The sequence below is a fragment of the Felis catus genome, chromosome B1 (assembly GCF_018350175.1).
Source record: "Felis catus isolate Fca126 chromosome B1, F.catus_Fca126_mat1.0, whole genome shotgun sequence".
Taxonomy (NCBI): Eukaryota; Metazoa; Chordata; class Mammalia; order Carnivora; family Felidae; genus Felis; species Felis catus.
The window spans coordinates 122,120,215-122,146,959 of NC_058371.1; the positions used below are offsets into that span (position 1 = coordinate 122,120,215).

General features: G+C 36.7%; 1 protein-coding gene across 3 annotated transcripts in view; it reads right to left on the reverse strand.

Moving 5' to 3' along the window:
* Positions 1-25,940, reverse strand: part of CB1H4orf17 (chromosome B1 C4orf17 homolog) — a 37,279-nt gene extending 11,339 nt beyond the window's left edge. Inside the window, exons 1-6 of one of the 3 annotated variants that reach the window (XM_006930952.4) lie at positions 25,924-25,940; positions 24,634-24,798; positions 17,363-17,581; positions 10,172-10,381; positions 7,546-7,610; positions 2,142-2,285 (exon numbers count right to left, since the gene is read on the reverse strand). In XM_006930952.4, the coding sequence (XP_006931014.2) occupies positions 2,142-2,285; positions 7,546-7,610; positions 10,172-10,381; positions 17,363-17,489 (546 nt within the window). In that variant the 5' untranslated portion in view covers positions 17,490-17,581; positions 24,634-24,798; positions 25,924-25,940. Of the gene's footprint in view, positions 1-2,141; positions 2,286-7,545; positions 7,611-10,171; positions 10,382-17,362; positions 17,582-23,527; positions 23,787-24,633; positions 24,799-25,923 lie in introns of those variants that run through there. The other 2 variants (XM_003985146.5, XM_023252914.2) reach the window with 2 other exon arrangements.
* Positions 25,941-26,745: the final 805 nt, after the last annotated feature.

The window sequence follows — 26,745 nt, forward strand, 5'->3', positions numbered from 1 at the left end:
TATTTTGTAATTGATATTAGATATTTGTAAAGTAAATGAATGTGTTTGGCAGACTTTTTGTGCCAATAGTAAAGAGACTTATTTCTATAAATTCGAGATTTTGAGGAGGAAATCTAAAAACGAGATATGAACAGACACAGCGTTCTGTTTTCCTTTTCCTGTAAAGTAATAATTGTAAAACTGTACAGTCTTTCATACACACGCTTGCACAAACATTTCTTGACTTCACGGCCATTCAGAGTTACCAGCTTGGATAGTAGGAAATTGGAAGATATTTCAAGATTTTTTTTTTTGAAAGCATGGAAGGTTGGAATACCACCAAGATGAGATTTATTTTTAGTACTCATTTATACAAGCCAAAAAACTTTGGTAAGACCTATTTTCTCACTTTACTCCCTCTCTTTTCATTTATTTAACAAATAGCCACCAACTGTTAGATAAAATGCCATGCTGTGTGTGCCAGTTAATAGTTTTCAAGCAAAGTGATGAGTGCTGAGGAATCAGTTGTAACAAGATAGACAGGATGCCTTCTTTCAAAGAGTACATTTTAGTAGATTTTGTATTAATGTCCAGTTAAGTCAAAATCTGTGAGGTAGAAGATGCATTTGAGAGGAAGGCTTTTTAAATAGATGCCCAAAAGCCCAGTTCTATAAGATCATGTTGCTGGTCTATTATTTGATGTGCATAAAGAAGGAAGACAGTCTTACTAAAACTGTACTCAGTTTGTCATTTGGTTGAGTTGAGGACCTATATAGTTAGCTGATTTTCTATAGTTCCACTTTGATCTTGGTAGAACTTTTCTTTTTAATGTTTATATTCAACATTCAATAAATACTTAATAATTACTAGGTGCCCAGCACTTATCTAGGCACAGAAGATAAAGCAGTAACCAAGACAGATGAGTATGATATCCATAAGACTTAAATTTTGGTGTGAGTGGAGCAAGGAAGCAGAGACAGTACTGAAACAGATAAATAGAAACATATCACATAGGGCATGTGTTATGCAAAAAATAACAAAGAGTAATAGTATAGAGAGTGACTAGGTAGTGACTTTGGATGGTCAGGGAAAGTATTTTTAAGTGATATTTAAACTGAGACTTTAATGAGTAGAAGGTGACCACTGAGAGGATCAAGGAGAGGGAAAGTCCCTAAGGGTGGAAATGAGCGAATTTTAGAGGATCTATGGTGCCAGACGGTAGTGGGTAGACAGACAGTGATTCTGAAGACTCTATATAAATAGAAAGTCTTTAGCCAGAATCATCAGGAAATCATGTATAACCGCAATGCATGTCTTCAGATATTCTATCCTCTTCTCCTCCCTTCCTTTTATTTTCCTTCCCAATTTTAATCATCAGCATAATTATACCCAATGCCACTGTTATGCTTTATTTTTAAAATAGTTCCTTATCAGGATTATTCAATAATAACCCTAATAACATGCTCTGCTGTTTGTAATTGCTACTACAGACTTATTTATAACTGCTATCAAAGTCATCATTACGGTATTTTCACCTTTAATTTATTGTAGTGAGTCTTATGGCGAGGCAATGTGGAGGTTACCAAGAGGATCTAAAGAAGGAAAACAGATACCAGCTGATTGGTTTATTCTTGATTATATGTCATTCTCAGAGATAATTGTGGCTGGAAAGAACCTTCCAGTAGTCTGATATGACATATTACTATAAATATAACTAAGTTTATAACCCCAGGCAGAGTAGGTTTGAGGAAACAGTTTTCCACAGATAAGAGAGAGATGGATGTTGACTGGAGGAATCTCTGCCTTAAAATATGTACAGGAAATACATAGCTAATGGCAAGAAGTAGTGCCTTTCAAGCATTGGGAAAAATGCTAAAGAATGATAAAGAGAAACGTGGGAAGAACATGGCTGAGCTTGTTCAGCCAATGCCAAGTTCTTCCTTATGCCTAAACCAAAGGTTAGGTTTCCATAACAGTGACGGGATTCCAGGGAGAAAACTGGAAATAAAAATAGAAGTAGACCCTGGATTTCAGGCTAAGTGGTTTTAAATCAATTGAGTTGTCAAGGGGGAGCCACTGAAGAGTTTTAAGGATGTTAGTAATGTGACTTTTTGTATGTTCATGCTGTTCCTAAGTTATGGATTTAAAAATCTGCCTCTTACTTTGATTTCCTGATCCAGATAGTTTGGTATGCAAATGGTGTTCTCTTTGACGTCGGTCTTGGTACTCATCACCTCTGAAGAACAAGAGCCAGCAGTAGAGCATGCCTTTGGAGGTGACAGTGGCTCTTTTACCTTAATTTCTTCCTAAATCAAAGGCATAATATAATCAATATGCATTTGTATCCACTCACATTTTCTATGAAAGTTGAATATAAAATGAATGAGAAATATTGTAGCTAAATAAGAGGCAGACATAAGAGGGGTTAGTTTCAACCTTCCCTTAAAAATCTAATTATCAAATATTTTCATTTAGATACAGAACACATAGTGAGATATTATTTACTTTTGGTGAAGCCATTTTAAACCCTTGGTTTCAACCCTTGGTTAAACAACAAGATAATAATTTTTAAATGCTTGATGTGTAACCTTTATTTATCTAGCTGCTCCAGATAACAACAAACTGATACCACATGAGATTTTCTGTTAAGTTAGGAAGATTTCTTTCATGACAGGACGAAGACACTCAAAAGATTTCATGCAGTGTCTGTGAAGACACTACATGTTGTGAACTGCTGTCTCCTTGCTCTGCTGAACAGCAACTGAGAGCTAGAGAATTAGAGGTCAACTAAATTACTTCCCTTGATTAACTGGAAGAGGAAATAGAAAGGCTATTTTCTTGTTCTGGGAAGTAAATGTACTCTGAAATTTAGAATTTTTTAAAAAGGTTAGAAGAGCTTTAAGTTCAAGAAGAGTTATAGAAGCCTTAGATCTGTGTGCTTATTCTAAGAAAGGCTTTTAACCTTCAGAAGTGAGTGATATTTCAGACACAAAGACGCAAGTGGCTGAATATGTCAACAACTGGGGACTGTGATGATTGGAATTGATAGAACAATATTGAACTATTGACATTTAGTGAAAGTAAAGCTATACCGTATGTAGATGCATTCTTCTGTTAAAGTTTATTATATAAAAAGACTTCTTGTTTTAGGGAATAACAATACATATTTTTTTGGTTCAACTCTCCCACTGGACACAACTAAAAAGGCAGATTAAAATAAAAAAAATTAAAGCTGTCAAGGAGTGAATAAAGTAGGAATTAATAGGCCAACATAAAGGGCAAGTGAGAAGCCTGAGTTGTAGGGAGTACAGTAACCATTTGTGGACTGAGGTCATTGTCAGATCCTGAAGAGTGAAAACTTTTCTTGTGACAGCTTAAAAGGTCCTGAAAGCCTGAAAGACAAGACTCAAAGCTCAGGACCCAAATAAGGGCCAACACAGGACTACACCCTGAAGGTAAAGGTGACCTAGAAGTGCAATGGTCCTTGAAGAAATACAACCTGAGATCAAGCTTTGAACTTCATTTAAGTTGGTCTAGGGTGGTAAGGCGTCTGGGTTCCTACAGAAGCAAGCACCAAGTTCTCTTTGGAAAAAAGTCCTTTTGTCATAAGCTTCAGATTCCTACAAATAACTTTCATACATAATATCCAGCAGCTAAGTCATGAGGCAAAAAGAAATTATAGTGCAAATTAGAAAAAATTTTTAATTAATGCTGATAGCAAAAATTACAAAAGCAGCGAAAGCAGTCCTCAGAGAGGAATTTATAGTTAAAATATATATATCAGAAAGACCAAAGGTGTCAGATAAAGAACAATAAAATAAAATACATGTATGGAAAGAAGGAAAAGGTAACATAAATTAACAAAATGGAAAAGACAGATACAACATAGAGGATCTACAAAACCCCCCAAATTAATTCTTTGATATACTAATAAAATTGATAAACTTCTGTTGAAAAACGAAGACATAGATTAACAAAACTGAAAGGTAAAAGGGTACATCTTACAGATGTTGCATATATTTAAAATATAATATAAGGTTATTATGTATACCATTATCAATAAATCTGAATGTTTCAATGCAATGAATAATTTCATAACCAAAATCACTTCAAGAAGAAATAGAAAACCTGAATAGTTCTATAATGAAATAGATTTCAAATCAGAGAATGTTATGAGAATTGAAATTAGTAATGTTATAATGATAAAAGGGTCATTTGATCAAAAGGACATAACAAACCCAGATAGTTATACTTCTAATAAGAGAGCTTCAAAATACAGGATTAAAAACTGATATAAGTACTGTGTGCTAACCAATTGTACCACTGGGACTCCAAAAAAACTAATATGCATTAAAAGAGAAATATAGAAATCCACAACTATAGTCAGGGATTTCAACATCTCTTTCTCAATAAGTTATAGAGAAAAGCAGACAGCTAAATCAGTAAGGCTGTAGAAGACCTGAATGAGAGTATCAACCAACACAACTGATACTTATATTACAGTCTACCCAACAACAGCAGAGTGAACATTCTTTTTATGGGTACATGGAAAATTGAGCAAGATTGACCATATTCTTGACCATATAACAAGTTTCAATAAATTTAAAAAGTTTCAAAGTATACAAAGTATACTCTCTCACCACAATGGAATTAAATTAGAAATCAATCACATAAAGATATCTGTGACATCTCCAAATATTTGGAAATTAAATAACATAATTTTAAGTAACCAATAGGGAAGAAATTAAAAAGGAAATTAGGAAGTATTTTAAACAGATTGAAAATGAAAACTCAACATTGTAAAATTTGGGGTATACAGCCAAAGCACTGTTTATCAAAAAAATTATATTAATACATGCTCATATTAGAAAGGAAAAATGTCTGAAATCAATGACCTAAGCTTTCATCTTATATAAAGACACAAATGAAAAATCAATAAAATAAACAAAAAATCAAAATAAGTATCATCAACAAAATGAAAAGCTTATTCTCTTTAAAAAATTTTTAAAAATGTTTTATTTTATTTTTGAGAGAGAGAAAGAGCATGAGTGAGGGAGGGGAGAAAGCATGAGTGAGGGTGGGGAGACACAGAATCTGAAACAGGCTCCAGGCTCTGAGCTGTCAGCACAGAGCCCGATGCGGGGCTCGAACTCACAAACTGTGAGATCATAACCCGAGCTGAAGTCAGATGCCTAACTGACTGAGCCACCTAGGTGTCCCAAAAGTTTCTTCTTTTTTTTTCATAATTTTTTTTTGTAAGAAGCTTCTTTAAGAAAAGAACTTTCTTTTTGTAAAAAAAGATTCTTTAAGAAAATCAATAAAACTAACAAACCTAGCTAGACACATCAGGAAAAAAAGAAAACACAAATTCCCAGTGTCAGGAATGAGACACAAATCATCTCTACTGATCATAGAATCATTAAAAGGATATGTGATGAATGACCTCATATCAGTAAATTCAACAACTTAGATGAAACAGATGAATTCTATGAACAATATAAACCACCAAAACTCACTAAAGAAACAGATAAGCTGAATGGTCTAAATCTGTGAAAATAAGAAACTGAATTTGTAGTTAAAAATCTTGACTCAAAGAAAACTCCAGGCCCAGATAGCTTCACTGATGAATTCTACAAAACTTCTAAGAAAGAAATAACACCAATTCTACATAAAATCTCCCAGAATTTTAAAGAGAAGTTCCCAACTTATTCTAGGAAGCCAGTATACACTCTATCAAAACCAGAAAAGACATTACAAGTAAACTACCAAATTGTATTCCTTATGAACATAGCCACAAGAATGTTAAACAATGTTTCATGAAATTAAATATATAAAAAGGTAACACATCATGACCAACTGAGTTTTTTTCCCCCCAGAAATGCCAGGGTAGTTTAACATTTGGAAGTTGACCAAAACAATTCACCATATTAACAGATTAAAAAAGAAAAATATGATCATCTCAAATAGATGCAGAGAAAGCATTTGACAAAATCCAATTCCTATTTCTGATAAAAGCTTCAGGACACTAGAAATGGAAAAGAACTTCCTCAGCCATATAAAGGGCATCTATAAATAAAGTAAACTGACATCATATTCAATGGTGAAATATAAGCTTTTCTCCTATGATTAGGTGCAAGACATGGTTATCTGCTTTCATCACTTCTACTCAACATTGGGCTAGAGGTTAGTCTTTGCAATAAGACACAACAGAGAGATAAACATCATGTGGATTTGAAACGATGATAGAAAAATTTTAAATTTGGGTTTCATCAAACTTCTAAATTTTGGTTCTTCAAAAGTCACTGTTACAAAAAAAAGTAACCATCAGACTAGAAGAAACATTTACAAAATGTATATGTGACAAAAGAATTTTTACCTAAAATATATAAAGAACCTTTGAAACTTCATAATAAAAAGTCCAGCAACCCAATCTACAATGTGGGCAAAGATTTGAACACACATTTCTCATAAAAATGCCATATAGGGATGGTAAGTAAGAACATGAAAAGATATCAACCTCACTAGTCATCAGGGAAATGCAAATTAAAACTACAATGAGATACCATTGGCTAATGAGATACCATTAGCCACTAGATTGGCTAAAATTATAAAATACTAACTATACTAAGTGTTGGCAGGATGTGGAGGAAAAGAAACATACACTGCTGGCAGGAATGTAAAATCGTAAAACCACTTTGGAAAAACGCATTGGCAATTTCTTAAAAATTTTAACCTACACCTGCTATAAGACCCAATCATTCCACTTCTATGTATTTACCCAAGAGAAAAGAAAATATATATCCATACAAAGACGAGTACACAAATATTCATACCAGCTTCAGCAAAAATTGGAAACAAACTAAATGTCCATCAACGGGTGAACACATATACAAATTGTGGGATACCCATACAATTGAATATTTCTCAGCAATAAAAAGGAATGAATTACTGATGAACATAACAACACGGATGAATCTTAAAATACTGATGCTGAGTTAAAGAAACCATTTTTTTGTTTTTATTTAAATTCCAGTTAGTTAACATACGGTATAACATTAGTTTCAGGTGTACAATATAGTGATTCAACACTTCCATAATCACCTGGCACTCATCACAACATATGCACTCCTTAATCCCCATCTCCTTTTTAACCAACCCCCACCCATCAGTTTGTTCTTTAGAGTTAAGAGTCTGAAGAAGAAGCCATATTTAAAAAAATTATATGATTTCATTATATAAAAGCCTAAAACATTGCATGCTAATTTTGAGCAACAGCAGATAAATATTTGCATGTGGGAGGGCCAGGGCTGGGGTTTTGAGAAAACTTGTGGGAGTGGTTAGTATGTTCAGTCTCTTGATTTCAGTGGTGGCTTCCCAGATGTGGATATATATTTGTCAAAATTCATCAAATTGTATACTCTAAATATGTGTATTTTATATTAATTACACCTAAATAAAGCTCAAAGATACTATGAAATGTGCCTTTTCAGAAAGTTATGTGAAGAGAAGGAGAGGAAATGACAGAAGTCAAATTAAATAGGTAACTGTAAATAGTTGTTTCTTTACCTTTTTAATTGCTAAGGGATTCTCACTGGAAGTTTTGAAGCACTCTCTGATTTTTCTGCAGGGCTCTGAAATGATGACGCAGAAATATATTTTTAGATCAAACAGAAAAAAATTCTACCACATAACATATACATCAGTTGCTGAAATAAATGAGAGTATATCTGGATTTTAATTAAAGTCAACTCAGGGATCTGTTGAAAAACTTGCAGGTAGAGTTATACCAGAATAACATAATAAAAGCATATTAAGGGGCGCCTGGGTGGCTCAGTCGGTTGAGTGTCCAACTTCGGCTCAGATCATGATCTCACGGTTCGTGAGTTCAGGCCCCACATCAGGCTCTGTGATGACAGCTCAGAACCTGAAGCCTGCTTTGGATTCTGTGTCTCCCTCTCTCTCTGCCCCTTCCCCATATGTGCTCTGTCTCTCTCTGCCTGTCAAAAATAAAAAAAAAAACTAATAAAAAAATTTTTAAAGCATATTGATATTTACAAAACTAATTCAATGCCCAGGAAGATGATATAAAGAAAGACTAGAAGAATTTTCTTGATCTGGGTAAACTAATTTTTAAAAGTGCACATTTCATATAAAACATGTTTTTCTCTGTTTCCTGTCCATATAGCTGTCACTTTTCCTAATTAAAGAGATTATAGGTGCGCTGTTTGCCCTGTGGCCACAAGCAGAGGATGTGTATTGAGTTATAATTACATTTTTAATTATATTTCTTATTTCATCAATCTCTCAACCTTACACATTTCATAGCATCATCTAACTAAATCACTTTAAACCATTTAAATATTTGCTTAATTTCATTTTGCATTAATTTAAATAAAGCTATATTCTCTGTAAATAATGCTATCGTTTTTACTGAAGCCATAGTCAACAGAAACAATTTCTTAAAAGATGCAAAGATTTTGTGCATATTCCCAACAGTAACTGAATTTGTTAGTTCTAGCTGAAGAGAGAAAACCATTGTAAAGTTACTTCTCCAGAAGAGAACAGGAAGTAGGAAGAACAAAGTTATGGGTGGTGGTCTATTAAGGTAGTGTTCACTTCGGGGAAACAGAAACCACTCTATTTTAAGCAAAAATGTAAATAAGACAGAGAATGCGGTATTTGCAACATCACTGGAAGGGCTGGAGCAGTGAACTCTGGCGTTGACCCTCACAAATTACTTCAAGAACGTCTTGCACCTGGCCCGCCAGGGGGCACAGCCTTTATGGGGGGGGGGGGGGAGGGGAGTCAGGATGCCACTGACACTTGAGTTGCTGTCACATCACTGAGGCTAAAGATGAGGCACTGGAACATGCTGCAATCTGAAAGCCACTGTATCTGCTGACTTGGCATCTGACACCCATAAATCCAGCATCTGAACACTGGGATATTGTAGCAGGAAAACCCCATGTCTCCAGTCATGCTTGAGAGCAGACAGCAACCAAAACGATGACCTTAGCCCCACATCTGAAATATACATCTGATCAGGTGGCAACACTTAATTCCCATTAGGGGGCTCTTGCAAACCTAACTGTTAAGTTTCCGGGTTTTATGGTATAGGAAGGAACACCCAACAGTAGGTGGAATGTGTGGGCTTTATTCTCTACTGCTAGTGGAAAGGAAGGAAGAGGAACTCTCTGAAAGGATGAAATGAGTTAGCAAGCGTGAAGATCTTAGAATGGAATCACATAGGAAGTACTCTACTAATGATGCCTCTTATTGTCGCTTTTTGAAAGACAATATTATTTTACCACACTATACCAAAACAATCTCAGGTGCCCTGAAACTTTTAATAATGGCAGGTAACTGTCAGGACAAGCGAAGGAGAACTGGAAGCAATTTCCAATACCCAGAGTTCCTTCTATTTTAGCTAGCCCTTTAGATTTTGCCATGCTGTGCTTTTTAAAATATGATAGTGCAGGATGTACAACACCGTGATTTGATATATGTATATATTGCAAAATGATTACCACAGTTAAGTGTAGTTAACTATCACCTTGCAAAATTATCAATATTTTTCTTGTGCTGAAAAATTTTCAATCTACTTTCATAACTTCCAAATATACAAGACAGCATTGTAAATTATAGTCATCATGGTGTTCTGTTGATTAATCCCTTTTCATTTCAATTCAATAAACATTTATTTAATTAATTAAAATTTTTTTTACTGAAGATCAAACACTGTACTGGGACCTGGGGAGATACCAAGGATACCAGAAACACAGAAGGGAATAACCCTGGGCCCTGACCTTCAGGAGCTGGCCATCCAACAGGGAGAAATGTAAACATGTAATTCCATCCCTACTGCATTTCCCTGACTCACTTTTTGTCTGCAGTAGGTTCCCTATCATGTTGGGTAAACATTCATTTTCAGTATCTCTTAAGCTACTTTTGTTGGAATTAGAGACTAGAACCACACCAAATATGTCTTGGGCTACTGAAATGAGATTAAAAGAATAAAAAAATTTTATAATGAATAACCTGTTTCACAGTGAGAAATCACTGCAGCTATGTTAGCTGCTATATTTTAAAATTGCTGCAGTTATATTAGCAATCATACAGACTATCCCCCCTACCACCTCTGGTTGTTTGCAGGAGACCTCAGGAAAGATTTCATTAGTCGCAAGGGACTCACCAGAATGAGGCCGAGGGGGCATTTTGATATGGTTTGGGGCCGGTGTGACTTCTCTGACAGGACTCTCCAGGGTCGCAGTGCTGGGTGGGTAACCGCATTTGGCAAATGGTGTCTCATCCTTCTCTAAGTGGTTGAACTGGCCAACACCCCACAATGTTCCCAGTGAGTTCTCATCATCATTCACAGTACAGATGGGAATGTTATTCAAACCTAGTTGAGTAAGGATAAAAAGACCAGAAAAAACAGATTAGGTTTTTGGCAGGTTTTCTCTGAATGATCAGCAATTTCCCAATTCGATATTGTTAAGTGTATATAAGATGTCAGACTCCAAATCGTATGAATGAATGCTAGGTGGATATTCTTTGAAAGTCAGTGCACCAAATTATGTTAGCAATACATGCTTCCTTGAAATGTTCTGCCATCTCGTTAGCCTTGAGAACCAGGCTCACATCTTTGATCTTAGTCGGAGAGTCAAGTGGAATAGATCTGCCTCTATCCCAGACAGACGCCTCATTTCCCAAGTTTTGATAATGACCAAGCGGGATTATGTTAGCCCTTTTCATGAACAGTACATTTAGACGTTTGAAAGCATCCAAAATGTCTCAATATAATAAGGCCTCCTAAAAGACATACACTGGCTCTTTTTTCGTACTGGCAAAAGATATAGACAGCTGTATAAGCTAGGAACAGGAGGCAGGAGGAGGTAGATTATGAGCGAGGTAAGGAAGGAAAAAGCAGTGCAAAGCAAACTCCTTCCTCATGTCCAAGGCTTCTAGGCTCCTTCACTCTCCTGTAACAGCTATTTGCTTCTGGGTCATATATCGAATTATAGACATATCTTCTTTTCCGTGTAAACACTATGTCATGACGTGTCGGACAGTTTAGGAAATAAGGGTGTACAGGACATTGCTCGATGTTAATCCTTGAATTATGAGAGATAGTAATAGGCAGCTGTCTTGTTTCCAAGAAGTTGCACAAGAAGCTTCTGGATAGTGTTTTTTGTTTTTTTGTTTTTGTTTTTTTTTTTTGGTTTTTGTGCCCATTTTGTTCTAAATTTCCTTCTAGTACTATCAGTCCCCCCCTTCCTATCTATCTGCTCAAATGACATCATAAAGGTCTTTGCTGAACCCCCTGTCTGAAATGCACCCCTTCACACTCTGTTCCGTTATGCCTTTTTATTTTTCTCATAGCATTTGTCCCTTGTCATATCTGTTTGCACATTGCTGGGCTGAGCTGTCCTAGAGTGTAAGCTTCATGAAAGCATGGATTTTGTGTGTTTGGTTTGCTACTCTATTCCCAGTGTCTAGAATAGTGCCTGGCACAAAGTAGGTGCTCTATGATTATTTATCAAATGAATGAATAACACAGCCAAATATAAAGCTTTTATTTAGTCTGATACTTAGAACTTTACTGATAGTAACTGGTTCCATATAGAAATGAGAATAACATTTTTAAAGATAGCATCACATCTTACCATTTTATCTTAAACACCTGAGATAGTGATGGGCCCAGGTGTATGGTGAAAAACTGCCTACCAAATGAAATAAATAAAAGATTAACATGAAGACAACTCAAGGGGAAAATCCTTATTTTCTCTGCTACCTCCTTTAATTAAAAAATGGTGATACATAATATGAAAGAATTCAGATTCTATCTATCCAAGAGTTGGGAAAGAACTACCCAGAAATGTAAAAAGTGGAAGGGCACTAAAGTGGTTTCAGAGTCAAATGGGACAATATTAAATGATTTAAAGCTAGTCAGGGAAATGTAAAACTCAACCCAGCAGTGAAGAAGATTAGGACAACATCGGTGGGAGTTTCATTAACTGCTTTGAATATACAGGAGAATTAGGTTATGGAGTTTTGGGCCTAGGAATGACCAGCTCCCCCTATAGGGCATCAAATTTCTGTTACCTTTGTAGTTATGAGGGACTCACCTTGTGGGAGAGTGTCACCAGAAGATTCAAATATCACATTCCTATCTAATTTTCTAATATGCAGCCCCAGTTTAATGAGAACATACTCTCATTTTATCTTTTTGTCCAAGGTAATTGTTTCCTTAGTTGATGAGGGTGCTCTAAGATTGGGTTAAGTTAAATTTTAAATGTTAAAACAAAAAGGTTTAGAATTGTTATTTTAAAATTTGATTTAAAAATAACAAGTAACTGCAATAATCTTTATCGTGTACAAAACTTTCCATCAAAGATGCCAAAAATATTTACTATCAGCATAGCTGGTGTTGTAAAAGTATTAGTAGTCCATTTCATTTCACACCCTCCTCTCCAGGCCAAGGATGACCCAACCTCCACAGACCAGCAGGGGAGTGGGGGTGTGGTCTGTTTTCCTCCACATTGCTCTTCCACTCTCCCTTCCCCACTCACTGCTTCCAGCTCCTCTGGAGTTGGGGTGGAAGATGAAGGAATGGTTAAAGGGACACAAAGTCTTACTTGCTGAATGGTTTTAATTTAGTGTTGAGGCATCTATGAAAGTGGATCTGTGAGACAGAGAAGAAATGCTGGCTCTTTCTCTCATGAGGCATTTTTGTGGGTTCTTTGGAGACCCTTGGTTGAGGAAATCTCTGATACTGTTCAGTCATGGATAATGTACCTACCAGAAAATTATTAACATCTCTTCCTTCCCACCTTCACACCAGGCAAAATGTCACCAGCCTCTTTTGGCTGGAGTTGTCCTATTATAGTGGTTAGTCCTCTTGGGCTGGGGACCTGTAAGACAGTTCTTGACCAGCTTCCTCCTGAGTGTCCACTCTAGCCCACAGGAAACAAGGCCCTTTGCCTAGTCTTCTGTGGGAGAGCAACTTAATCCCAGTCTTTGTGCCACTGACATAGCTAGCTTCAGGCAGCTCAGTTGGCTCTTGTCTTTAGATTTTAGAAGAGAATCAGACACCATTCTCTGTCTTCCATAGCATAGAAGATACAGAACAAGTTCACCCCAAGAATAGTCTCCCCATATTCCACTGCAGAAACAGTACAGGGCAGACCAGAAACAGCACAGGCAAGGATCTTGCTAGCCAGTGAGATCTCAATCTCCTCTCTAGACCCTCCGTTCTCCATAAATGGTCCCCTGGAAAGCCCTGAAGGTACCAGTGAAGGCAGCTACTACTGTTCATCATGGAGGGGAGGGGGAGTACACAGAACCCCAAAGACTCTTGTCAAAGAAATCCTCACTTTCTTTCCTTTTCATGAACTTTTACTCTTCTCTAAAGCAAAAGAGCCTGGAGATAGGCTACCATGGTAGAGCCAGTTTTTAAATCACCTCTTAGCAAGTCATGCACAAATGATCTTGAAATTTGGCTTTAGCCAAAGTTCTGGAAACAAGAAAAGTCTCATTTAATCCCATGACTAAATATAATGCTTTTTTTCTATGCAGTAGCGACACTCAAATTTCTTTGGCTGTTGTGTCCTTTGTTCAAGCACATTTTACTCCATGTTTGTCTCCTGCCCAGATTTCTAAGACTCCAGAACACAGCTCAAAAACCTCTGCCAAGCAAATGTAAGATTTTAATATCCTCAGGTCTATAAATTCAAGCTTTCTCTATTCTATGTGATAGAAGAGGTTGTAGAGATCACTAGTTTGTAAATTAAATGAAAAATTTTCATCTCTTACATGCATTTACCTTTCTATGGATGACCCCATTTACTGTTCCCTCTTTCTTTAAAATCACTTCTTTCCATTTTCAGAGACAACATTTTTCAACCCAGCATCTCTGCCCTTTCTTTTCAGTCTCTTTCTCTGGATTTTCTGTGTCTATACATCCCTGTGTTTTTCAGGGTTTTTTGGCATTTCTTTGCTTTCTTGAGCAATAACATTATAGTTTTAACCTACATGTTCCTGCTTTTCAAATCTACTTTATAGACTCATCCAGTCCTTAGGCTCCAAGTCCTTATATCCGTTTCTCTACTTGGTCATTTGCTCCTGAATGTTCCATTGGCACATCGAGTACAACATGTTTGATATGAAGCTTTTAATCTTACCTCCTATATATGTTCTTCCTCCCATATGCTCAAGACTAATAGTTGGTCCTCTATCCACCCAATCAACCAAGCTAAAAAAACTGGTAGTAATTCTAGACTTGTTATTCCATTCCCAAATCCAATAAAGATCCAACTCCTGCTAATTGTTGCTCCTTAATGTTTATCATATGTATCTCTCAATCAAATCTCCGTGAAATGCATTCTTGATACTCCTCCAGCAATTTTCCTATCTCTGTATTACACCTCAACTTTCACCATACTTCTATTATTGCACATAACACACTGTATTATAATTATTTCCTTCTATTTATATCTCCTCCAAACTACACTGTGAGCAGAAACTGGCTTGTGTTGTGTTGTTAGCAGAGTGCCTATATGTATCACGAATAGAGACTTTAACTTGACATTTCTTAGACTGAACAAACTTTTTTTAAAAAATTTTTTTAAATGTTTATTTATTTCTGAGACAGAGAGAGATAGAGCATGAGTGGGGGAGGGACAGAGAGAAAGGGAGACACAGAATCTGAAGCAGGCTCCAGGCTCTAAGCTGTCAGCACAGAGCCTGGCACGGGGCTCAAACTCACAAACTGTGAGATCATGACCTGAGCCAAAGTCAGTCGCTCAACCGACTGAGCCACCCAGGCGTCCCTGAACAAACATACTGACGATTTAATGTTTAAAAGATTTATCATTGATAATAACATTAGATCTCAATAGACTAGAACATTTGAATATTGGTAAAATGGACTATAAGAATTATCTTTGGCGTAAAACTAATGAAACTAGTTGTAGTGTCCTTTTACTCAGTATGGGCTCAAAGCACTGGCTGTTAATGGCCAAAACAAAGCAGTTTGCTGCTCTTCTCTTTCTCATCCAACTCTAGTTACTAGGCTTTCTAGAATTTGCATGGATATCCTTGAAAGATTTCCAATAAAATTTTCCATTCAATTGAACATATATTTATATGTGAACATATATTACTATCAGCAAGGTTTTGTGGTAGGCATTGTAGGGTGTTTGAAGGCATAAAACTCCATCCCTTGCCTGCCAACAGTTTTATGCTGTAGTTATAGGTATAAGATGTTCTAGGCAGAATGTGAAATAACATATACAAGAATTATATATTATATATCAAGTATCTGAAAGTCAGAAAAAATGTTACTCTCAATTTGGTAGTATTTGCCTTCATAGAAAAAAAAAAGTTCCAATTAAATGCAATGGTTTTCTCATGTGGATTTTGAAAAACTCTGTCATCAGATTTTGCCACAACAATAGATTTCAAGGTCATCTATGACTTCTATTGTAATATCTGTTTGCTTTCTCTTGGCTTTCATTTTCCTGATCTTCTCTAGGAATTTGTCTTTGACGATCATCCTCAGCCATTCTCATTGAATCTTGGTTTATCTCATAACTTTCTGATGTTTTTTTTTTTTTTTTTCCTCTGTGCTGCTCACCTGAGCTTTCCTCTTGCTCTGCCTCAAAGTTCAGCCTTCACTTCTCTGCTTTCTCTGCCCTGGCCCATTCTCTATCCCTTTCACTTAGATGACTAAGTCCATCTTTTAACTTATCTCCCAACCCCTCGTTAGGCCCCTGCTCCTCTTCCACTTTCTATAATACAGCTAGAATGATTTTTTAAAGAATGAAATCACTTGCTCAAGGACACACAACTAGATAGCTGAGGTAGAACATGAACTCTGTTTAAAAATCTATGAGAGGCTCTAAATTTTACCTGGGTATAATTTAAGCTCCCTTCTTTCCTTACACAAAAATTTACCTAGCACCTCCCATGTGGCAGCCACTCTTTGGGAAATTGAAATAAGTGGTGAGTAAAACAGATATGTCTTCTGTTTTCAAGGAGCTCACAAATTAGCGGAAGGTATTTGATCATAATCAAATAAAAATATTTAGTCACAAGCAGCAATGACTGTGGAGGTGCATCTTCCCAAAACCATGCTTTCAGGATGCACACACTCATCTGTCCACCTGACAGATGTGTCAGCTACTGATGGCTCATGCTGAGTCCCTTCTGGGAATTGCTTCCAGCTGAAGATAGTTCTCATGCACGATGGGAACTTGACCAATGAGTGTTTGGTGGGGGTTACAAAGGCCTTACCCCCTTTCCTCAAGTTGAGATACCTCTACAAAGCCATCCATGGCTCCTTATGGGGCTGACTGAGGCCTCTACTGTATCTGTATCACAGCTCAAGTTCTGCTAAATCCTGCTTCCCTTGACTCCTATACATGTTGTTCCTGAGAGCAGCCCCAGTAAATCTCCTTCAAACAGTTCTCCATACTACAGTCTATTTCCAGAGAACCTGACTTAAGACAATTGCTGTGATAGAATACTATGAGAATATAACATAAGGAAATTTAATTTAGATTGAGGATATGGAGCCCAGATTGTCTCTTTTAAGTTACATTTCAAGAAACTTGAAAAATGAGAAACAGCAAGTAATAATGGAATTTTTGGCAAGAGGAAATAGTATGAGTGAAAATCCAGAGGTTGGAAAAGTCTTATTACGTGTTCAAGAAACTTACGCAAGTCCAGTGTGGTTTATGTACAGTGAAGACGGGTGGGTAGGTATTGATAGGAAATGAGTCAAAAGAGGCAGAGGCCACATACATCATAGGAAACATTTTAGCCTATGTCAAGATCTAGTCATTATCTTAAGTGCATGTGAAGTCTCTGAAGGATTTTGAGTAGGATATTTAAGCAGTTAAATTTACATTTTAATATGATCTTTCTTGTTGTTCTATGGAGAGTGGATTGGATGAGGGCAGGGGTGGAAGTAGAGCAGTTAGAAGGCTACAAATTGCAAAAGTAGTAGTCAGACCAAGGGATAAGAATGGCCTAGAATGGAGCTGCAACCATGGCCATGGGGAGAAGTAGCTTAATTTGCAAAATATTTAGAAAAAAAAAGTGATGAGATCAAGGGAAGTATTGCAAGAGGAGAGGAAGGAAGTTCAAGAAGGGACCAAATTTATAGTCCCTTTCCCAACCAAGGGTTAATGCCTGGCACAGAGGATGCCTGTAAGCCTCTGCTCTAACTCCAATGCTGGCATCTGGTCTCAATGTTCAAAACCTGGGCCTCCCTATTGGTTACATATTTTGAACAGTATCCCTGTGCTTACCCACCAGAATCATCAAGTAGCCCAAATGTTGAGAAAGGGAAACATCCTAGGACCTTGAGTCACCTTACCTTTGATGTGGCACACCCTTCTGGGATGAGGGGTGTGCCGGACTAGAAAACAACCTCCATTTCTAGCCATAATATGGCTGCATTTGCTCTCAAACTGAGGAGCAGACATTGGGGACTTGAGGCTCATGTTCTCCGGATGTTGGTTTGCCCCTCTCCACTGTTGCCACAAAATGTCTTGGGGTTCTACCTGGTAACCTCACTTCCAGAGGTGCTCTGACCCTGAAATCATAAAATGACAATCATTCTGGTGAGGGGCTCTTGACATTTCTTACACATCAAGTATTTCTTCATTGCTTGCACTGCTGAGTTGTTTCCCTTGTCAAAGCAATGTGAGGCTATTATACTTTCAGATTAAATTTTTGTACACATTGAAATGAATTTGGGTATGGGTGGAAGCAAAGAATTTTTCCCTGGAAAATTCAAAACATTTGTGAGAAGCTTAAAATACATTCTATATTTAATTACATTTAAGGTCACTTTGTTAGCTTACCAACATAAAAATAACAGGTTATCAATTTTGATATAGTAAATGAAAATGATAGCTTTAAAATACAATAAACACAAATGTGCTTTACATGAATACACCTTTCATATTATAATATACATATGAAGACCTTTAATATTATACTTTAAGAAAACCAGTTTGTTTGTTTGTTTTTTAAGTAGGCTTCACCCTCAGCACAGAGCTCAATGCTGAGCTTGAACTCACAACCCTGAGATCAAGAGTCCAATGCTTAACCAACTGAGCCACCCAGGTACCCCTAGAAAACCACCTTCTTAAATTTGTATCATCTTCTGAGAGGATGGTAAAACCTAAAAATAAGGGGGGGGAAATCTGATAAAAGAATGATATTGTACCTACAAATGATAAACTGGAGAACATTTGACATGTTGTTGTTTGTAATTTTCAGTATTATTTAATGATTTTCTTCCAATCACTCAGGAATTATTTATTAGATAGCTAAAGTGTCATAGGCCTAAGGGATAAAGATAATGTTATGGCTCTTAGGGAATTGACAATTACGTGGGGGGAAAGTTCTGGATTACTAACATAGGAAAGAGTTAAACAAACTTTCTTAAAGATAACATATTACTAGAGCACCTGAGTGTCTCACTCAGTTAAGCATCCAACTCTTGATTTCATCTCAGGTCATGATCTCATGGTTTGTGGGACTGAGCCCTACACTGAGCTCTGTACTGACAGCCCGGAGCCTGCTTGGGATTCTCTCTCTTCCTCTCTCTCTGCCCCTCCCCACTCATGTTCTCTCTCTCTCTCTCTCAAAATAAATAAACTTTAAAAAAATGGCATGCTATCTTGAAATATAAAGAAGGGTTTTTTTCTGGTGTTTGTTGTATATTTCCTATCTTACATGGCTATCTTATTCATGATAGCAGGACTAGGAAATACACATTTTATTTCTAACCACGGCAGGGAGTTTTTCTGGTCAGAATAATTTTCAGCATCAAAATATGTCCATATTCTAGAAATTGCTCTCAAGATTTTGTTGGGGCAGACATTTTTAGTTCATTGACTACTTTTTAGACCAAAGAATCTGTGTTCAAGTTTTCCATGGTATACATTCAGAGTGTATGGTATATGTTATCAGTCCTGTTACCACAAATACCTAACGTTCATAAATTCTAAAATTATTCTAGGCTAAATAAAATATGTTAAAATATTTGAACTCATAAAGTACTATTATCTATCAATAAAAAATATTTTCTTATTGTTCCTTATAAATAATGAGTTAATTCCAGCCTCTTTGTGTAACCCAAACTATAGCCTTACTCATTCTTTCTGTGTGGGACCTTTTGCACAATTAAGTCAGTAAATTCATTTTTTATCTGTATTGGAGGAAAAGGGTACAGTAGACAATTTGGGGAGTGGAACTTTCAAGTTAACTTTCAAGTTAAAGTGAACTGAAACTTTAAAATGAGATGTATGGTCCCAGCTTTTCCATTAACAAGCTAAGTCACCATGGATTAATTATTTTATTTCCTAGATTTTTATTTTTTCATCTGAAACCTGATGAGATTGACTGAGACATCAGCTAGAATGTTCAGCTATTCTACTGGGTGTGTCTTACCCTCATTAATCATTTCTTAGGTTAATTTGAAGGGTAATGACATACTTCAAATTCTGGTATTAAATGTCAATAAACAATGAAGAAAACTCTTTCTCCTCTTATAAAAAAAACAGTGCCTTCAAGAAGTCTGAAATTCATCTTGCTTTTATACTTTAAAAGATGCTATAGGGCTTTCTTTTGTATTACAGAAAATTTAATTACCTGATGTTGTGGCTTTTATTGTTTCTTTTGGAGGTTTTGAAATAATGTTAAAGGGATTCAGGCAATATGTAAATATTTTATCCATATATATCATTAAAAATTTTACAAAATCCAATATACATTATGTACTGTTGAAAGTCTGACTTACACTTAAGTTTTCAGAAATTAGGTAAATGAAAAAGTCTGGACAAAGTTGTACTTTGAATTGTTCTAGCAAGTGATCTAATAATGAAAAAATAAAGCTATCTCAAACCTGAAGAAAAGTGAAACTATATTATTCCCTGCAAAAGTTCTTAAAACAATGTCTCCCACAGACTGGGAGAAAATATTCTGAAACACATATATGATAAAGGACTTGTATCCAGAGTAACAAAGAACACTTAAAAATCAACATTAAGAAAACAAATAGCCAAATTAATAACTAGGTGAAAAAGGTGAATAAACACCTCATCAAAGAAGATGATCAGATGGCAAATAAGCACGCATATAAAAAGATACTCAACATCACTTATCATTAGGGAATTGCAAATTAAAATAATGACATAGCACTACTCACTTATTAGAATGGCTAAAGTCCAAAATACTGACAATGCTGACAGGAATGTGGAGCAACGGGAACTCTCACTCATTGCCAGTGGGAACACAAAATGGTACAGCCACTTTGGAAGATAGGTTGGAAGTTTCTTTCAAAACTACACATACTCTTACCGTAGACCCAGCAATTGTACTCCTAGGTGTTTACCCAAAGGATTTGAACTCATGTCCACAGGGAAACCTACACATGAATGTTTATTCATAATTGCCAAAAAATGGAAGCAACCAGGGTGTCCTTCAATAGGTGAATGGATAAATTGTAGTACCTCCATACAGTGGAATACTATTCAGTAATAAAAAGAAATGAGCTATCAAGTCATGAAAAGACATGGAAGAATGTATGTTGTTAGAATGTATGTTGTTAGAAGCCAGTTTGAAAAGCCTACACACTGAGTGATTCCCACTACATAACATTCTGGAAGAAGCAAAACTATGGAGACAGTAAAAAGATCAGTGGTTGCCAGAAGTTCTAGAAGGACAGTGGGGGAATAATGAATAGATGGAGATCAGGGGATTTTTAGTGCAGTGAAACCAGCCTGTAGTATACTGTTCTATACTGTAGTTGTGGATATATGACATCATGCATTTGTTGAAAGCTACAGAACTGTACAACACAGAGTGAATGGTAATGTAAACTATGGACTTTAGTTAATAATAATGTATGGTTTTTGTTCATAAACTGTGACAAATGTAACACATTAGTGAAGATGTGAATAATAGGGGAGACTGGGAAGGGGCGATATATGGAACTCCCTGTACTTTCCTGCTTAATTTTTCTGCAAGCTTAAAAACTACTGTAAAAAATAAAGTCTATTAATGTAAAAAAAAAAAGAAACTAACTCAAGCCTGAAGAAAAGCATAACTATTTTAGTTGCTATTAATGATGGCCCACATCTTTCTCTTCCACTTGTTGCCTATATTGATTTTAACACTCCTTAACTGACTGATAATACATTTTGCATTGATTTTACTGGATATCTTTCCAAAGTTCATGAATTGGCTTAAAATAATATTTTTCTATTTAAATATTTCTCTTTAATATAAGCATTGATTTGGGGCTATAATTTTTTTTAAGACATAAACTCTAAACAAATGAATCATTCATTCTTCTACAAAAGATTTTTTCCCCCCAAAGGCAAGAGAAACATGAAAAGAACATGTTATTAAAATAAGGAATTAATAGAGGACCAGAAAATAATTTACTTGTTGATAAACAAACATAATCTTTGTTAGAGAATCAGAAATTTCATTTATTTTATAATGAAGTGACTAAACATTTTCCTGAACCAATATTAGAGCATCCCATCAATGCAAAATTGTTCAGTACATATCATGGACGGACTCTGTAGATGAAATCAGTTATAATAACTTCTGTAATGTGCCATGAATTATTTACAGTTTTGTGATAAATAATAGGTATTTTTTAACTCCAAAGCAAACAAAAAACACCACAAAGAAAACAACACACACACACACACACACACACACACACTGTTTCCACTATTTTAGCTTAGTAGATATTTGCTGTATAATATGGGGCAGCAGTTCTCAGCCTTCTTTCCCCACCTGATGCACATGACAGGTGATGTTCGGAGGAAAGACATCGCCATCCCATGTTCAGATTTTAAAGAATGAATTCCACAGTTGTGGTAGAACAAAGTACTAAAAAAAAAAAAAATCAATCACCCCAACTACGGTGTGTCAGTAACTGTTGCTCACAGGAACTGTATAAACAGGTTTTAACTCCAATGTTTCCAAACAGGTAGGCACATGTCATTGCAACTAAACGCCAACAGGTAGTGTTAGAAAACTTACCCTTCTTTGTATTAATTCCTTTTAAAAGCTAAACAATTTCTAAACATGAGCGTTTTAGTTATTATCAGTAAGTATGTTAGGTCTCGCCTCACTGTCTGTTTTGCAAAACCTCGGTGGAGCCCTCCTGACTTGGAGGGTATGTCCAAAAAGATGTGCTGAGAGAAAGTAGCCAAGTTCCATTTATAATTCTATTCTACTTGTGATGCCAGCATTCTGCTTTTGCCTTGAAGAGGAAGAGAAAAACCTGTGCAGTGGTAACTGATGGAAAATCTAATTAAAATTACCCTTTGTCATTCAGGGAATCATGCAAGCACTTCTGGGAGCAGTATTTCCTTTTCTATAGCCTCTTGAATCTACCTATATATTAGCAAGTCACTGAATTTTATTTAGACTACATGACACAAAATCTTTAAAATCTAGGGTTTCAGAGGTATGATTAATCATGTAGTTCTAAATCTGGTCATCGTTACTTTTACAATATGTAAATCTAGGGGCGCCTGGGTAGCTCAGTCAGTTAAACATTCACTTTGGCTTAGGTTATGATCTCGCGGTCTGTGGGTTGGAACCCCGCATCCGACCGTGTGCTGACAGCTCAGAGCCTGGAGCCTGCTTCGGATTCTGTGTCTCCCTCTCTTTCTACCTCTCCTTCTCTTGTGTTCTGTCTCTCTCACTCTCAAAAATGAATAAATGCTTAAAAAAAATTTAACAAACATAAAATATGCCAATCTGTATTAAATATTAATAATCTTAGTCCAAAGTAACACTTATGTAAGATGTATGTTTAAAACAAGAGGATACGACATCTGATCAACCAACAGCTGTAAGTTACAAAGAATTCCTAGAGATGTAAAGATTGTTATTTAGGTGATGAATGCTGAACCATTTTGCAGGTCACCTCACCTAAAAGGCATGCCACTAAGATCTTCACTGCATTCATTGCTCTGCCTACAAGAGACTTTCTCCTAAGGCTAAGGCTTCCTTACCCTTCTCTAAAGCAGTTCCCACCATCTTCCCTGCCTGGATCACTGTCTATCCCTAACTCTCCTTAGGCGATCTCCATAAGTGCATGTTATTCCCTGGCTTTTTTTTTTTTCATTTCTGTGTTTATTTTCCGCTTTTCTCCATAGGATATCATAATCAAGCAGGCAATGGTCTAGTCTAAGTTCTGTATTCCCAATACCTGTCACCTAGTATATGTTCAGTATTTGTTAAATGAAGTTACATGCTATCCACAGAAATGTCTTTATCCCACAAACTTAGCTTATTTTATTTGTATGATCTCCTCAAAGATAGGTGGTTTACTTTATTTTTTTTAGGTGGTTTACTTTAAAAGATAATACCTCATTACCACAAAACAGATTTATTTGGCCTTCACATAGTCTTGAAAAGAGGATGAACCTGAGATCCATTAACTAAATCATACCTAAACTTTTTGAAAATTATTTTAATGATGAATTTAAAATGATACCTGAGGACAGTTTTTAAAGAAGGTGATCTTGTTCACAGGAACTCAAGGCTATTGATACACTCCAAGCCTCATAATGGGTCTATGCTTGAGTTGTCACTGATTTCCTTAAATCTTTGCACTTGAGCTGGGAATTTTTAATTGGCAGAGACAGCCTAATGTCTAATGCATCCAGTAGAATATCACTGTCTCCCTCCAGTTTCTCCCACTGTTGCTACAAAGAGCCCAGGAGGCTCCCTGGTTGTTAGGATACACTACAAAGCTTAGCAACGTGGTAACATTCCTTAGGGAAATCAGAGTTCCAGAACCTCTTCACCCCATGTTCTCAGGGCTCCACAGCTTGACAAAACCACATGGTAGCAGTGACTTTTCTCAGTTTCAGACATATAATAGTGTTGAATCGAATGAAAGAGAAAGAGAAAAAAGAGCAATTTTAATGATATTGATACTTTTCTCCATAATTCTGCTTGAAGAATACATACTCCCCAAAACTAGGGGGAGAAAATGTGGGTGATTTTAAAGGTATCCCAGTCATTCTGCTTGGTAGTCAGCATGTCCATGGCAATGACTTGCTCAGTATTGAAAAAAAATTGAAATGTTAATTAAAAGTCATAAAGAAACATTAAATAATACAGTTAAAGTCATAGGGTTCCCTGTGAAAAGGGAAGATGGAATCATCCATAGTAATTCCATACATGCACATACACATATACACATACATACATGTGTCCTTTAGCTCTCCGGATTATATATACTAGTGCTTCCTAATATTTTTCTTTTCAGACCACGTATGGTTTTTAATTTCTAAATCAGTCTCTGAAATCAATGTAGATATAGTTTCTAAAGGGCAAATACTAGTTTAAAACAATGCAAGGATACGGTCTAATTCGGTCTGGATTTTTTTTGTTGTTTGGCCCCAAGAATTAAAGGCTAAATATCTCCTCTTGCCTATAACCCATTCAGGACTTGTACCACACTATCTTTCTGTATTTTATGGAAGATTCAAACAATTTTCTAATGTAATTTTGACGTTTTGAAATGTTCATGCTACATTTTGTGTCAGGAATTTGCTTTCCACAGCTAGTCATAGAGACTTATTTCTCTTTCACCTGAGAGAGTCCAAGAGTCCAAGGTTGGTGTGGAAGCTCCATGGTGTCATTTGGAGCCTAGACTTGTTCCACATTTTGGTCCATCTTCCTTGATATGTGGCTTCCCTCCTTGAAGCTAACTCTTATCCAAGATGGTTCCTGAAGTTCCAGTCATCCGAATGGCTACTATATTACAGACATCAAATGCACAGTGCCGGCAGAAAAGAAAAGGAAAAAGCGGTGAGTGCAGACAAGGACATGATGGCTATGTGCTCCCTCCATAAAAGCCTTTTCATGAGTCCCAGACAATAATCTAGGTGCCTTGATCACTTCTAGCTACAAGGTGGGGATAGAAAGTGTAGCTTCTTCACAGGGCATATTGCCACTGATTTCTCAAAGAGGGGCTCAGTTACCAAAAGAAGAGTGAGATAAGGTATATTGGGTTATAAACAGTTTCTACCACAGATCCTGACATTATACCTGACCCCTGTGGAAGAGGTTTTGACACTCTATGCAGTTGCACCTTTCATTAGAGAGGGCGAAGCGTCCATCAGAGGGAGACATACCCCTGGCTATGTAACCATGGTTCTGTTGTATTTTCTTTATAGGAAGACCTATGAGACCTTCCTTGTCTCATTATTGGGAAAAATGATACAACTGGTTTGTTTGGGCACGGTTGGCAGTAATTCTGTCAGAACCGAGGGACAGAGGTTGCTCTGCTGCCCTTGCTCAGGGCACACATGTATCTTTGTTGCCTTGGAAACAAACTGCTAGTCAAGACACTCAAAGACAGAAAATGGACAGAATATGGATTCCATATTTCTTGGAATATGTGCATATTTGAATGGTGATTAGTGATTTAAAAACACCTTCTGTAGTAGTCATAAACAGGAAATCTCCCAGGTTGTTCACTGTCCACAGATATTTTGAGTATTGTTATGGACTGAATGGTGTCCCCCTAAATTCATATGTTGAAGCCCCAACCCCCAATGTGACCATATTTGGTGATAGGACCTTTAAGGAGGTAATGAAGGCTAAAGGAGGTCCTAAGGGTGAGTCCAAATCTAATAGGACAGGTGTTCTTTTAAGAAGAGGAAGAGACCTCAGAACTCTCTCTCTCTCTCTCTCTCTCTCTCTCTCTCTCTCTCTCTCTCTCCCTCTCCCTCTCCCTCTCCCTCTCCCTCTCCCTCTCCCTCTCTCTCTCTCCATACACACATGGAAGAAAGGCCATGTGAAGTCACAGCAAGGAGGGGTCTGTCTACTAGCCAGGAAGAGAGGAAGAGAGGGAGAGAGGTGGAAGAGAGGCTTTACCTGAAGCCAACCTTGCCAGAACCTTGACCTTGGAATTCCAGCCTCCAGAATTACGAAAAGATGAACTTCTGTTGTGTAAGCCACCCTATCTGTGGTATTCTGTTATGGCAGCCCTAGCACATTAATACACATGTGAATATGCAGAACACTCCGTCAGGTGCATTTTCTCCATATACAAGCAGTGTGGCCACATCTTGGAGCTGTGAATGGATTAGACCTATTGATTTTTATCCTCATTTTGCATTTTCTATAAAAATCCCACTGGTGTCTGCTTAACATATAAGAAAGTAATGTAAATTATTTATGAAAGGCAAAAATGTAATTGAAAACAACACAAGAATAAAACTTATTTCATCTGGTGTCTTGCCCACCCTGTACTTTGTTCTGTCAATTTTGGAAGCACATGATTCAGTCCTAAATTTGCAACAAGTATCTGCATTCATAGAAAAGAGTACTTTGTGATCGCCAGAGCATAACAAAAGTACTGATGTAAGTATAATACAAAGAATTCTAAATTAGCCTCTACATTTCCTCACCACTACTGTTCATACCCTGTATAACCCCCTTCCCTTGATTGTGGGCACATCTGTGAATACAATGGATGTCACTCTTGTGATTAGGTGACATTCTGTGGCAAAGATGAAGAGGTTCTGCAGATATAATTCAAATCCCTAATCAGAATTGCTATGAGTTCATCAAAAGGAGATTGTTTGGGGGTGGATCTGACCTAAGTTTTTAATGTTTATTTATTTTTGAGAGAGAGAGAGACAGAGCATGAGCAGGGCAGGGGCAGAGAGAGAGGGAGATACAGAATCTGAAGCA